General features: G+C 41.0%; 1 protein-coding gene across 3 annotated transcripts in view; it reads left to right on the plus strand.

The window, feature by feature from the left end:
- The window catches only part of KCNT2 (potassium sodium-activated channel subfamily T member 2), a 437,588-nt gene that overhangs the window by 359,503 nt on the left and 62,181 nt on the right, over nucleotides 1–15,904 (plus strand). For all 3 annotated transcript variants that reach the window (XM_068985918.1, XM_068985919.1, XM_068985920.1), the window contains one exon: nucleotides 13,863–13,974. In XM_068985918.1, coding sequence (XP_068842019.1) covers nucleotides 13,863–13,974 — 112 coding nt within the window. The remainder of the gene's footprint in view (nucleotides 1–13,862; nucleotides 13,975–15,904) is intronic.

Raw genomic sequence — 15,904 nt, forward strand, 5'->3', positions numbered from 1 at the left:
ATGCTGAAGTATTTTAACATGAGAGATAGCCTAAGAGTCATTCAGCTGATATTGATGGAGTTTGGGATTTAAATTGGAAGAGTTCCAAAGTTTAACATCAACTTCACTTGAATCTAGGTAGTCTGAATGTACCCAAACTCTTGCATCATCCTGCCAAGCAAGGCTGTTGAAAGAACTAAGTGAGATGATTTCTGAGAAGTACATAATAGGCAGATAGTAATAGGCAGTTTCTACTTATTAATAGAATGTGTCTTTTAACACAATAATGTGTCTTTTAAGCAAACTTGAATGGCTGCTTCTAAAATACTGTGGCCACCAAAATGTGTAAGCAGACATCATGGTTAGTTTATTAATTAGAAAACTGGGACAAGAATTTAGATGCATTATTTCCTTGGCTTATTTATTTCTAGGAGACAATCAAATCTTGTGATCTCCTTAGTATCTGGATGTTTTAGATGAATAAAATTACTGTGTGCTGTTACTTTATACAGGGTGATGCTACATTTTATGTTAGCATTTCTGTGTAGCAGTTTGAGCCATGCCATTTTAACTTGAGTATTTTGGCATTTTGTTTGGATGGGAGGCCTTTTGAGTTTTACATTTTTTGCTTTTAAAACTGTGAAGGAATATGTTAGAAAAATCTTCAATCTGTGCTTATATTAGAGATAAAAACAGAATAGAATTCAAGTCTGAAATGAAAGTTAAGAGTGTTCTAGCTCACAACTTACTAATATAACTGATATGACCAGTCTGGAATAAGGTTGAAATTTTTTATTCAAAAGCTCAGATTGATCACTTGAGCTCCTACCTGCCCAGCTTACTAGGACACTTAGCTTTACTGACCAGGGCTCTCTTCTCCCTGGATTGTCTGAGGACCCTCCAGAGTTAGTCCCCAAAGACCAAAGGCAAACAAGAGAGTCTCCTTAATTCACTGGCAGTGCTTGTGTGTGTGAGTGGGAAGCAGAAGAGGGTTTGGGGGGATTTGGGGAGAATTCCTTTCCACCTGGAGTTGTATCGGAAACACAGCTCTGTGATTGAACACTGGACAACACAGCTTAATGTATCTTCATCCAGTGTGACAGTTACCTGTTTGTTGTCTGGGCCCCAAAATACCCACCCAGGAAGTGATTCGTCTTTAGCATACAAAGTTTAGAGTGAAGTACCCAGAGTGTTAACACTCTGACACTTAGGGAGAACCCCTGAAGCATGTGCTGGGATGGCTGAACCAAGAGGAACCTCCACACTCAGCCATGCTTTGTGCCAGCATATGGTGTCTCTGCAGAAGGACCTGAGCGGGTCCTTACCTGGATGCATGCCTCTCTCCTGGGGAGTTTGCTCTGTGGGCTCCTCGTTGCTCCATAGAGCAGCAAACTTCCTGTGGATGACCTCTAGCCCAGAGGTTGCCATATCCCCTCCCCTGCTTGGCTCAGAAGAGACTACTGGAATCCCTAGCAGCTGGCCCGCCTGCTCCCCTAAGGGCCATTTCAGAGCACAGAAGACAGTGCCAGAGAAGGTCTTTATCATGGTGGTGTTATTTAGTTGCTCGGTCATTTTTCAACTCTTTTGCAACTCTTGGACTGCAGCCCGCCAGGCTCCTCTGTCCATGAGATTTCCCAGGCAACAGTCCTGGAGTGGGTTGCCATTTCCTTCTAAAGGGGATCTTCCCAACCCGGGAATTGAACCCATGTCTCCTGTGTCTCTTGCATTGACCTGAGCCACCAGAGAAGCCCGCTTTGTCAACTTCAATCCTGTTAAAATTTCTCTTCCACCTGCTTAAGCACCCTTCCTTACACATCTCAGAGAAGCACTCAGGTGAGTCTTCCAAGCACAAAGATTCCTTACAATTTTTTCAAATTGAAAGAAATGCTGGTCCTCACTTTCAAATTTAAATTTCTTTTGCTGAGATTTTACCTAACAAAACACTCTATACATTTGGGAAATGCTGAACGTTTTCACACTTTTAAGAACAACTGTTAGTACCTAAATTCAACTTAAATAGGCACATCAAAATGTGCCTTGAATAAAAACAACCATTTCCAATGCCAACGACATTTTGAAGTGGCAAGTTTTGCTCCACTTTACAAGAAAAATATTAAGCAAGTCATTTAAAGATATAGCTAGAAGGATTCTTAGTGAAAGGTTGTTGCTGAACGAAAAGACACTGAGATTCCTGGCCTCTGGAGGAGAAGAATTCAATCCAGGGCCAGAGATGAGGCTTGATCGCTCAGAGTTTTTGTGTAATAAAGTTTTATTAAAGTATAAAAGAGATAGAGAAAGCTTCTGACATAGGCATCAGAAGGGGGCAGAAAGAGTACCCCCTTGCTAGTCTTCACCTGGATGTTATATAGTCACTAGCAGTCTGTTAATGAAAGAAAGGAATGTCTTAAAACTCAGAATGGCACCAGGCCCCTCACCCATAAGATGCATTTTGGGATAATCTTGGCACCAAATGGTTCATCCTGGGCCATAAAATGATTAACCTGAGTCTTGTAGAAGGATAAATTATCATACAAATAGTTTCATTTACATGGATTAGGGGAACAATATCTGAGTATAACATACTGGTTTGTCAAGTAGGTTCTGAGCCATGAGGCAACTGACCTGAAGACAGAGTCTGAGGTAAATGCATAGTACATTAACATAGCTTAAGACAAACATTTCCATAAGAAAAATGCATTGTTATCTCAAGGTTTGAAAATAGTTAACTTCAGGTGAAACCAGGTGTCATTATGGCAACACAGTCTTTTAAGAGAAACCTCCTTTTAAATTTGTATAGAGAGGGAAAAATATCAGCTCCTTTGTTTCCTCCTGCTGCTTAAGAGAGAGAAAAATGTCTGACACTTGCAAGCTATTTCCTCCCTTTGGAGACCCCTGGCCTTCCTGCCTGTTACCCTCTCATTAGTTTGACAACTAATGAAAGAAAATAGAAGAATCTATGTGATCTAGTCCAGTGGGGGAAGGAATGCCTCCCTGAACAATTGGTATTCAGTCTTCAACGAGAAGGGCATCCCAGGAGGCACAGTGGCAAAGAATCCGCCTTCAACGCAGGAGACGCAGGTTCAATTCCTGGGTCAGGAAGATCCCCTCCAGGAGGGAATGGCAACTCACTCTAGTATTCTTGCCTGAAAAATACCATGAACAGAGGAGCCTGGTGAAATACAATCCATGGGGTCACAAAGAGTCAAGACGCAGCTGAGTAACTGAGTACACACACACTTTTACTAGAAAGAGGCTGAGTGGGTGTAGAGATGAGCAGAGAATTCCACAAGAGGGCAGCAAATACCAAGGCTCTGGGAACTAAACCGCACTTGGAGCAGAGCCAGGGGAAAGTCCTCCCTAGGCTGACACGGAAATGGAAGCCAGACCACTCATGGCTTTGACGAGCAGTGTAAGGAGCTGCGCTTTATTTTAGGAATAACAGGAATTGAAAGATACAGGCTTTATTTATTTATTTATTTTGCCAATTAATTTTGCTGTATAGTAGAGTTCAGTTCAGTTCGGTTCAGTCGCTCAGTCGTGTCTGACTATTTGCGACTGTATAGTAGAAACTAACACCAAATTGTAAAGCAATGTTAAAATTAATTAAAAACAAATAAAAAATATTATTTTAGCATCAAGGTGAAGAATGGTTTGAGGATAAGTCAGAGCAAGTGAGAGCCAAACAGTTAGAAGACATTTGAATTGACTGGACTATAGGAGGAAAAATGTCATGTTAAGAGTAAAAATAAAAAGGGAATATTATTTCAGAGATCAAATTGCCAACATCCGCTGGATCATGGAAAAAGCAAGAGAGTTCCAGAAAAACATCTATTTCTGCTTTATTGACTATGCCAAAGACTTTGACTGTGTGGATCACAATAAACTGGAAAATTCTGAAAGAGATGGGAATACCAGACCACCTAACCTGCCTCTTGAGAAATCTGTGTGCAGGTCAGGAAGCAACAGTTAGAACTGGACATGGAACAACAAGTTCCAAGTAGAAAAAGGAGTACGTCAAGACTGTATATTGTCACCCTGCTTATTTAGCTTCTATGCAGAGTACATCATGAGAAACGCTGGACTGGAAGAAACAAGCTGGAATCAAGATTGCTGGGAGAAATATCATTAACCTCAGATAAGCAGATAACACCACCCTTATGGCAGAAAGTGAAGAGGAGCTAAAAAGCCCCTTGATGAAAGTGAAAGAGGAGAGCGAAAAAGTTGGCTTAAAGCTCAACATTCAGAAAACGAAGATCATGGCATCCGGTGTTATCACCTCATGGGAAATAGATGGGGAAACAGTAGAAACAGTGTCAGACTTTATTTTGGGGGGCTCCAAAATCACTGCAGATGGTGACTGCAGCCATGAAATTAAAAGACGCTTACTCCTTGGAAGAAAAGTTATGACGAACCTAGATAGTATATTCAAAAGCAGAGCCATTACTTTGCCGACTAAGGTCCGTCTAGTCAAGGCTATGGTTTTTCCTGTGGTCATATATGGATGTGAGAGCTGGACTGTGAAGAAGGCTGAGCACCGAAGAATTGATGCTTTTGAACTGTGGTGTTGGAGAAGACTCTTGAGAGTCCCCTGGACTGCAAGGAGATCCAACCAGTCCATTCTGAAGGAGATCAGCCCTGGGATTTCTTTGGAAGGAATGATGCTAAAGCTGAAACTCCAGTACTTTGGCCACCTCATGCGAAGAGTTGGCTCATTGGAAAAGACTCTGATGCTGGGAGGGATTGGGGGCCGGAGGAGCAGGGGACGACCGAGGATGAGATGGCTGGATGGCATCACGGACTCGAAGGACGTGAGTCTGAGTGAACTCCGGGAGTTGGTGATGGACAGGGAGGCCTGGCGTGCTGCGATTCATGGGGTCGCAAAGAGTCTGACACGACTGAGCAATTGAACTGAACTGAACTGAACTGAACTAGTAATTATAGCCTTACTGAAGAAATGACACCCATAGGCACTTGGGAAATGATGTTGTTCAAGAATACTGATACCGAATGTGTATCAATGCAAGAGTAATTCCTTTATATAGTGCAAAAACATTTTAATATTTTCTTTGGTTTACATGGGTTAAATTTTTCTATTTAGGAGATATCTGATGTTTACCATATGGTCATTTAACGACTACCTCAGATTCAGATCTAAATTGTTTTAAAAGTGTTTGTGAAAAATTAAAATATATTCATATTTGTTTTAGTGCCAATATTCAGTTAGAGTCTAAAACTGGTGTCTCATGCATTTAAGTGTGTCTATATACCTTACATAGTAATATATACCCCTTGTGATTTAGAAACATCAATCCCAGCCACCACAGATCAACTTGTATAGAGTGACATACCAGAGTACAAATATTTTATTAAATATTATAAGTATTTTCCAGATTTTTATGTTGTTATGTTTGATTGTCTTGCTTTAATATATAATGCAGCTAGTCTCAGAGTTCTCCCCATTTGTGAAATAGAGTGTTTGGTATGGTTTTCATCTTTATGTTGGTTAGCATACCTGAGCATTTCAGAATTATTTATTAAATGAATTAATTCAGGCAGGTAACTAGTCCATAGATATTTTACACAATTATATTTACATCACTGAGTAAATTTAAATAGCCACATCGAAATATGCCTTGAATAAAAAATAAGTTCAAATACCACAGGCATTTTGGGGTAGCAAGTTTTCTTCCACTATACAAAGAAAGTATTAAACAAGTCATTTTAAAATGTAACTAGAGTATTGACTAGAGAAGTAATGGTAGAACATTTTTAGATAAAACAAAGTACATTATTTTCAATCATTATGTTGCTTTATGGTGATGCTTTTGAACTGTGGTGTTGGAGAAGACTCTTGAGAGTCCCTTGGACTGCAAGGAGATCCAACCAGTCCATCCTGAAGGAGATCAGCCCTGGGATTTCTTTGGAAAGAATGATGCTAAAGCTGAAACTCCAGTACTTTGGCCACCTCACGCAAAGAGTTGTCTCACTGGAAAAGACTCTGATGCTGGGAGGGATTGGGGGCAGGAGGAGAAGGGGACGACCGAGGATGAGATGGCTGGATGGCATCACGGACTCGATGGACGTGAGTCTGAGTGAACTCTGGGAGTTGGTGATGGACAGGGAGGCCTGGCGTGCTGCAATTCATGGGGTGGCAAAGAGTTGGACACAACTGAGCAACTGAACTGAACTGAGTACCTAGGAAAAAAAGAATTGTTGTTCAGTTGCTAAGCCATGTCCAACTCTTTGCAACCCCATGAACTCAGCACACCAGGTTTCCCTGTCCTTCACTATCTCACAGAGTTTATTCAAACTCATGTCCATTGAGTTGGTGACTCTATCCAGCAATCTCATCCTCTGTCACTCCCTTCTCTTCCTGCCCTTAATCTTTCCCAGCATCATGGTCTTTTCCAGTGAGTTGGCTGTTTTTTCATATCAGGTGGCCAAAGGATTGGAGCTTCAGTTTCAGTATCAGTCCTTCCAGTGAATATTCAGGGTGGATTTCTTTTAGAATTGACTGGTTGGATCTCCTTGCAGTCCAAGGGACTCTCAAGTGTCTTCCCCAGCACCACAATTCAAAAGCATCAATTCTTTGGCACTCAGCCTTCTTGATGGTCCAACTCTCACATCTTTACATGACTACTGGAAAAAATACAGCTTTGATGATACACAGCTTTGTCTGTAAAGTGATGTCTCTGCTTTTTAATATGGTACCCAGGTTTGTCATTGTTTTTCTTCCAAGAAGCAAGTGTTTTTTAATTTCATGGCTGCAGTCAGAATCCACAGTGATTTTGAAACCCAAGATGGTAAAGTCTTCCACTTTTTCTATTTTTTTCTCCATTTATTGCCTTGATGTGATAGGACTAGATGCCATGATATTAGTTTTTTGAATGTTGAGTTTAAAGGCAGCTTTTTCACTCTCCTCTCTGACCTTCATCAAGAGTTCCTCTTCACTTTCTGCCATTAGAGTGAGATCATCTACATATCTGAGGCTGGTGATATTTCTCCTAGAAATCTTGATTCCAGCTTGTGATTCATCCAGCTTGGCATTTCCCATGATGTACTCTGCATCAGTTCAGTTCAGTTCAGTCGCTCAGTGGTGTCTAACTGTTTCCAACTCCATGGACTGCAGCATGCCATGCCTCTCTGTCCATCACCAACTCCAGGAGTTTACTCAAACTCATGTCCATAGATTCGGTGATACCATCCAACCATCTCATCCTCTGTTGTCCCCTTCTCCTCCCACCTTCAATCTTTCCCAGCATCAGGGTCTTTTCAAATGAGTTCTTTCCATCCGGTGGCCAAATTATTGGAGTTTCAGCTTCAGGATCAGTCCTTCCAGTGAATTTTCAGGACTGATTTCCTTTCAGATGGACTGGTTGGATCTCCTTGCAGTCCATGGGATTCTCAAGAGCCTTCTCCAACAGGACAGTTCAAAAGCATCAATTCTTCAGTGCTCAGCTTTCTTTATAGTCCAACTCTCACATACATACATGACTACTGGAAAAATCATAGCTTTGACTAGACGGACCTTTGTTGGCACAGTAATGTCTCTGCTTTTTAATAAGCTGTTTAGGTTGGTCATACCTTTTCTTCCAAGGAGCAAGTGTCTTTTACTTTCATGGCTGCAGTCACCATCTGCAGTGATTTTGGAGACCCCTCAAAATAAAGTCTGTCACCGTTTCCACTGTTTCCCCATCTATTTTCCATGAAGTAATGGGACTGGATGCCATGATCTTAGTTTTCTGAATGTTGAGTTTTAAGCCAAATTTTTCACTCTTCTCTTTTTCTGGATAGAAGTTAAATAAGTAAGGTGACAATACACAACCTTAATATACCCCTTTCCCAGTTTGAAGCAGTCTGCTGTTCCATGTCTGGTTCTAACTGTTGTTTCTTGACCTGCTTACAGGTTTCTCAGAGGCAGGTCAGGTGGTCTGGTATTTCCATCTCTTGAAGAATTTTCCACTGTTTGTTGTGATTCACACAGTGGCTCAGATGTTAAGGAATCCACCTGCAGTTCAGGAGACTGGGTTTGATCCATGGGTTGGGAAGATCCCTTGGTGAAGGGAACAGCTAGCCACTCAGTATTCTTGCTGGGAGAATTCCATGGAAGAGGAGCCCAGCGGGCTACAGTACGAGGGTTCCAAAGAGCTGGCATGACTGAGCCACTTACATGTAGGACTTCTCTATAGCTCAGATAGTAAAGAATCTGCCTGGAATGCAGGAGACCCAGGTTTGATCCCTGGGTTGGGAAAATTCCCTAAAGAAGGGAATGCAACCCACTCCAGTATTCTTGCCTGGAGAATCCCATGGACAGAGGAAGCTAATGGGCTATAGTCCCCAGGGTAGCAAAGAATCAGACATGATTGAATGACTAACATTATGCTTCTACACACAGTCAAAGGCTTTAGTGTAGTCAGTAAAGCAAAAGTAGATGTTTTTCTGGAATTCTCTTGCTTTCTCTACGATGCAACGGATGTTTGCAATTTGATCTGGTTCCTCTGTCTCTTCTAAATCCAGCTTGTACATCTGAAATTTCTTGGTTCATATTCTGCAGAAGCCAAGCTTTAATTATTTTGAGCATTACCTTGCTACCATGTGAAATGAGTGCAGTTGTATGGTGATTTGAACATTCTTTGGCATCGCCCTTCTTTGGTGGGATTGGAATGAAAACTGACCTTTTCCACTGCTGTGGCCACTGCTGAGTTTTTCAAATTCGCTGGCATATTGAGTGCAGCACTTTAATAGAGTCATCTTTTAGGATTTAAATAGCTCAGCTGGAATTCCATTACCTCCACTAGCTTTGTTCATGGTAGCGCTTCCTATAGCCTACCTCACTTCACATTCCAGGATGTCTGGCTCTAGGTGAGTGATCACACCATCTTTGTCATCTGGGTCATTAAGACCTTTATTGTACAGTTTTTTTGTCTATTCTTGCCACCTCTTGTTAATCTCTTCTGCTTCTGCTAGGTCCTTGTCATTTCTGTCCTTGATTGTGCCTATCTTTGCATGAAATATTCCCTTGGTACCGTCAATGTTCTTGAAAAGATCGCTAGTGTTTCCCATTTTATGGATTTCTTGTATTTCTTTGCCTCTTTCTCTTACGGCTTTATTATCTCTCCTTGTTATTCTGTGAATCTCTGCATTCAGATGGGTGTATCTTTCCCTTTCTCCTTTTCCTTTCACTTCTCGTTTTATGTCCTTTTATTTCTAAAATGTTATATATTCAAAATATACTCAAATCATGTTAAGGTTCAGAAATATGTGTACAGTGTCAGTATTGTAAAGGTATATAATTAAATCTCTTAAGCAATCAAATTTGTAAATATGAAGTATTATAATTCAATACAGGTAATATTTTATGGATTTGAAGGACACTGGAGTAAGTTCTAAGATTTTACTAGGTGGCAAACTAGATAATTCACTCAGTTTTTCAGTTTAAAGTAACATAAATGGAGTAGGTTCAATTATATAGAACAGAAATGGCCCATCACATAAATATTATTGTTCTATCTAATTTCAATTCTAGAAGTCACTTAAACGCAATGACTGGATCACTCAAATATTTTATCACTGTCTCTTACTAAAGCATCAAATGTATCTGTCTACACATATATATGGACAGAGAAACCTGGTGGGCTACAGTCCATAGGATTGTAAAGAGTCGTACAAGGCACACTGTGTGTACATATTTGATGTATTTTGTTAGAAAAGGATTATAATGAAAAAAATTCAAGTAATCCAAAATTTTTTCTAAAATTCAAAAATAACATATATGAAAGAAAAAGTCATATTTCTCAGAGAAAATGAAAATTTCTAAAATATAAGATACACTTCTTACTTGTTGTCAGCTTCGTTTCCTCAGAAATTCCTTCCCTGACCATGCATCTTAGCACCTTCCAAGATGTTCCTGTTTAATTTGTGAATCACAGATTTCAGTCAACCTCTTTTAGCATCCTTAGAAAAATATATACATTCATATAATTTATGAACTTTTTGCAGTTTTTTTCTAAAGTCTAAACCAAAGGCAGGGATTTAACATTATACTTTTTTTTTTTAATCTCTTGGAAACCAGAGTTTTCCAATAGCAGGTACTTGATACTTATTTACTAAATTATATGCTAAATATGGTCCTCAGTAAATTGAAACCACAGTAATGAAATTATGATCTAACAACTACTATTGAGGGTTAGATACAGAAGTAGAGATTACAAAAGTTTAAATTAGCAACTCTGACATGTATGAATATTCTTAATAATACTCCTTTTTATTTGGGTCATCTGAATCTCCTTCCCTACCCACCTATTTATTGAAAGTAGCAGTGACCATAGTAGGACCGCTATCTGGCAGATGGTGATCCCCACACAGAACTGTGCTGGGCTGGTGCCTGGCAGTAGAGAGGAGTCTGATCAGGGGCCCTGCTAGACAATCACTGGGCCCACCCTGTGGGGCTGAGCTCACCCGAAGGCCTGGCTCAGACCAGCGCAAACCCAGAGATACAGAGAAGGCAGAGCCAGGGGTGAGCCATAGGTCCCCAACTCCTCCCAGGGAACAGGAGGTGCAAACAGAAACACAGAACAAGGAGGTCTCCACCTGATGTTCTGGAGATTGCATGAGTTAATGCATGGAAAGCTCTAATAATACTGCCTTTTAAATTTTACGTGTGATAGAGTTTTGGACATTTTTTTGTATTTAACTTCCAAAAGAGTTTTTTAAAAACTGAACAAAGAGGAAAACCTTAGGTCAGTTAATTTTCCTTTTCAGAAGCTCAGATCATGAACATGCTGTTTATTCTCTCAATGAGACTCTGCTTTATCTTCACTGTCTATTTTGCTACTATTATGTATTCGTTTTCATTTCTGCTGTGTCGGATTATTGAATATTGTCTGTGACAGACCATAACATGGTAAATATCTTTAGTGACATGATTGTTTCAAAATATTTCTTAAATGAAGACTTTTGAAACTTCCAGATGGTAAGAGATTTGTCAGTTGGTGGCACTTCCTAGGCTTACCAGGTAGAGTAGTACCAGCCCAAAAGTCAATTGATATTTTTTGCCATTAGGCCACTCTTCTAATTTCTCAGGTTTCCCTGGTGGCTCAGATGGTAAAGAATCTGTCTACAGTGCAGGAGATCCAGTTTCAATTCCTGGGTCAGGAAGATCGCTGGAGAAGGGAATAGCACCCCACTCCAGTATCCTTGGAGAAGGCAATAGCACCCCACTCCAGTACTCTTGCCTGGAAAATCCCATGGACGGAGAAGCCTGGTAGGCTGTAGTCCATGGGGTCGCTAAGAGTCAGACATGACTGAGCGACTTCACTTTCTCTTTTCACCTTCATGCATTGGAGAAGGAAATGGCAACCCACTCCAGTGTTCTTGCCTGGAGAATCCCAGGGGTGGGGGAGCCTGTTGGGCTGCCGTTTATGGGGTCGCACAGAGTCGGACACGACTGAAGCGACTTAGCAGCAGTAGCAGCCAGTATCCTTGCCTGAAGAATTCCATGGGCAGAGGAGCCTGGTGGGCTGCAGTTTATGTGGTCACAAAAAGTCAGACATGACTGAGCGACTTTCACTTGCTAACTCACCCTTCTGATTTTTCAGAAGTGTCTGAAAAAATGAACTTTTTGTCAAATGTACGCACATTGGTGACTTTTGAGGGAGAAGAATAAGGCTTCTAAAAGAAAGTCATGTGGAATATAGATTATACGCTGTTTCTCCGTAAACTGTGTGTGCATGCATGCTCAGTAGTGTCCAGTTCTTTGCAATCCCATGGATTGTGGCCTACCAGGTTCATCTGTCCATGGCATTCTCCAGGCAAGAATGCTGGAGCAGGTTGCTATCTCCTACTCCAGGGGATCTCCTTGACCGAGGGATCGAACCCGTGTCTCTTGCATTCCTTGCATTGGCAAGTGGATTCTTTACCACTGCACCACCTGGGAAACCCCATACTTAATGTATTTTTGGGAAAATCTGAACAAACTTTTTTCCAACCCAGTTTAATAATATTTGCTCTCAAAATGGAGGTGAGGCCACGCAATTTTGGTTATATTGCTTCCCACAAAGTGTAGATCTTATCAAACACCTAATGATATCGTAATTTTCAAGTGTTTTGATTAGGTAAGCGTCAATACTGTTATAGCAATGTAACCAAGGCGGCATATAGTTTTCACAGATAACTCTGAAATTAAGCATTTTTAAGAGTTGTTTAGATCTTAAATGAGAGGATGATGAAGCCCAGTGGAAACTGAGTTCAGGGCCCTTTGGGAAAATCCCAGAAAGCCTGCAGGGAGCCCTCTCACTCCCAGAAGGAGGGAGACTTTCATTCTGGCAAAGCATCCATCAGTTTTATAGAGTTAGAGCTGAGGAGAGGGGTGATCTCATGGGTCCTGCTGAAAGTCAGTTCCTCTCTAAGACATCAGATCAAGTGCTCAGGTGCATGTGAGTAACAGCACCCTCCCTCCTGGACCCAGCAGATAATGAGAGTAAGATCAAATTCCCTGGTGATCCAGTGGGTAAGACTTCACCTTTCAATGCAGGGGATGTATGTTCGATCCCTGGTCAAGGAGGTAGGATGCCACATGCCTAATGGCCAAAAAGCCAAAACGTAAATATTGCAACAAATTCAATAACAACTTTAAAAATGGACCACATAAAAAAGAATCTTTAAAAAATAAAAGGTCAGATGGAGACAACGTGTTTCTGAGCTGCTAACTGAATGTTTCTGTCCTGAATATTTCAGTCCATTCTGGAGCCTGAGGTCTAGGCAAGGGTGCAGCTACCTGCAGAGATTTTTTAAGTGGCCTTAAAAATGAAGTTGCTCAGTCGTGTCCGACTCTTTGCGACCCCATGAACTGTAGGCTGCCACGCTCCTCCATCCATGGAATTTTCCGGGCGAGAGTACTGGAGTGGGTTGCCATTTCCTTCTTCAGGGGATCTTCCTGACCCAGGGATTGAACCCGGGTCTCCCACCTTGTAGGGAGACGCTTTACTGTCTGAGCCACCAGGGAAGCCCCCATAGTTTAGTGGCCTTAACTAACTTTAAATACATATTGTATGGAGAACAAAGCTGATTATCACTTAAAGTGGCTGCTACAGGGAATCTCAAAATATGTGAATCAGGAGAGCTACCAGTGATGTAGAGACATCAACTAAAGATCAGATCACCAGCCACAGCAACAGTAAGGTGTTTGTTGTGGTTTTATCTTGCCCTATTTTTCTGGAGGAAAACATCAAGTGTGTGTATGTATGTATGTGTGTGTGTGCACGTGCATGCGTGCACATGTACACGTGCATGTGTGGATTGTGCAGGAGGATGTAAAATAGGAAGAAAGCTTATGTAAAACTCTAGGATGAGTGGAAATTCTCAGGATTCTTCTAGAAGAACACTATCCATTGAGCCATGTCCTCAGTTCATTGCAATGAGTTGTTATTTCAATGACAATATTTGCTTCATTGTAGTAAGATTCGACAATTAAAAGCACATACTGTGAGAACAGAGAGCTGCAGGAAATCTTAGAACTCACATTATGGACAATAAGCTCATTGTGGGAAATTTTTGCCAATCCACATATTCATCTTATAAATTTATATTTCATTATTTTTCACGAGGTAACTTCTTCAATCAGCTTTATGAGGAGCGAGAAAATGCATAATAAAAATCAAATTACTGAATTTAGTTTTCTTACAGTGCTAAAATGTTGGTTAAAATATTCTTTGGAAAATAGCAATGCATTTCTCTTCCACAAAACAGTTCGTGTGGCATGACTTGCTCTCCCAACTGCCTGTAGTTTAATGCCTGAGGCTAGGAATCACTCACTCCTAAACCTGTTGTTATGAAAACACCACTTTGGATCGCTAGTGTAATGCAAATATCTCTTTGGAATGTAGGTTGTTTTCCAGCCTCAGTATCATCACAGAGCTCACCCACCCAGCCAACATGAGGTTCATGCAGTTCAGAGCCAAAGACTGCTACTCTCTCGCTCTTTCAAAGCTGGAAAAGGTGAGTCGCCGCATGGTCAAGTGAGTTGCATTTACCTGTTTGGATTGAAAGACTAACTTGGGAAGTTTTTACATGTAGAAAGAAATGCCATGAAATATTAAAAATAAAAATGCTATTTTGAATTCCTATGTGGGGCTAAAATCTTAATTTATAAGTTTTTTAAAGTGTATAGTGATGGATTTGAACCAGTGATATCAGAAGTGAACATGATGGAAATATCTCATGCTGGCATCATGGATCACAAATTGAAATCATGATTTATGAAAGAACTAAATGTACGTGGAAAAAAAATATATATATATATACATACACTCACAAATGATATCTACTATTGATAATATCATTAGTGCTATGTCAAGACATGTATATTTGCAGGTTTCAAAAATCCTTTAAATCCTAGAAAACCCATGGGCTTTGTTGAAAGTTAGTCCCCAGATGAGATAATCTGACATACAATCTGAGACAAAGTCAAGTTTATTGCTTAGGTAAGTAAGGGGACCCTGAATACTCATTGGAAGGACTGATACTGAAGCTGAAGCTCCAATATTTTGCCCACTTGATGCGAACAGCCGACTCATTGGAAAAGACCCTGATGCTGGGAAAGACTGAAGGCAGAAGAGGGCAACAGAGGATGAGATGGCATCAGAGGATGAGAGGTTGGATAGCATCACTGATCCAATGAACACGTGCTCAATCACGCAGTCATGTCCGACCCTTTGCAACCCCATGGACTGTAGCCCAACAGGCTCCTCAGTCCATGGAATTTTCTAGGCAAAAATACTGGAGTGGGTTGCCATTTCCTTCTCCAGGGGATCTTCCAGATAAACTTGGGCAAACTCTGGGAGATAGTAGGGAACAGGGAAGCCTTCCTCCAGGGGATCTTCCGTGGAACTGCATTCCATGGGATAGCAAAGAATTGGACATGACTTGGTGACTGAACAACAAAGTAAGGGAACTGTCACCTCAGGAGAGGTTTGTTTTGTTTTGTTTTGTTTATAAATATTTATTAAAATTGAAAGGTGTTTGCGCTTCTATCCCATGAGCATCCATCCAGCTGCTTATCAACTGCTAAGATGGGTGGTTGGTGTCATAAATGCCCTTGAAATCGTCAGGATTATCGATTATCTGCTTTTACTTAAAACTCCTTGTTCCTTGACTTGTGGTCAGCACCTCTCTTCACACTGTTATGTAAAAGGTGTCCAGAATTTGTGCGCTGAGTAAGCTATCCATGGGTAAAAACGTATGTGCTGTGTGCTAAATTGCTTCAGTCATGTCTGACTCTTTACGACCCTATGGACTGTATGTAGCCCACCAGACTCCTCTGTCCGTGGGATTCTACAGGCAAGAATACTGGAGTGGGTTCCACGCCTTCCTCCAGGGGATCTTCCTGACCCAGGGATGGAATCCACGTCTCTTACATCTCTTGGATTGGCAGGCCGGTTCTTTACCACTACTGCCACCTGGGAAGGCCTAAAAAACATATACCTGCGATCAAATAAACATTGGTCCTGACATGTCAAAGACTCAAAATCCACCTGAGAAGGGTGGTTTTAAAATAACCAAAGGTGGATTTTCTCAGCAGAAATCTAAAATGTGCCTGAAATCAGATAGAGCTAATTAAGACTCAAGAGAGCTTTGTAGTGGGGGAAGGAAGGTCAAAGTCTATCAAGAACTGAAATTTTATTGAATGAGGGTCTTTCCAGGTGGAGACTTATTAGGATTGCAAGGATATGAGAATAATGCTAAGGAAGACAGTGGCATTATTGCGCAGTCATGTTACGGGGACAGAAAGGCGTGGTTTTCATTCTCAGTGTCCAGGCTGTCTGTGGGGATAAACGGACTTTGCATTCAAGGTGTACTTGATGTTAGTATACTGGGAGAATTAGATATAGGAGAGGAAAAAAAAAAGATCCGGTCTTATACATGTGAA

Source organism: Capricornis sumatraensis, chromosome 14, assembly GCF_032405125.1.
Source record: "Capricornis sumatraensis isolate serow.1 chromosome 14, serow.2, whole genome shotgun sequence".
NCBI lineage: Eukaryota > Metazoa > Chordata > Mammalia > Artiodactyla > Bovidae > Capricornis > Capricornis sumatraensis.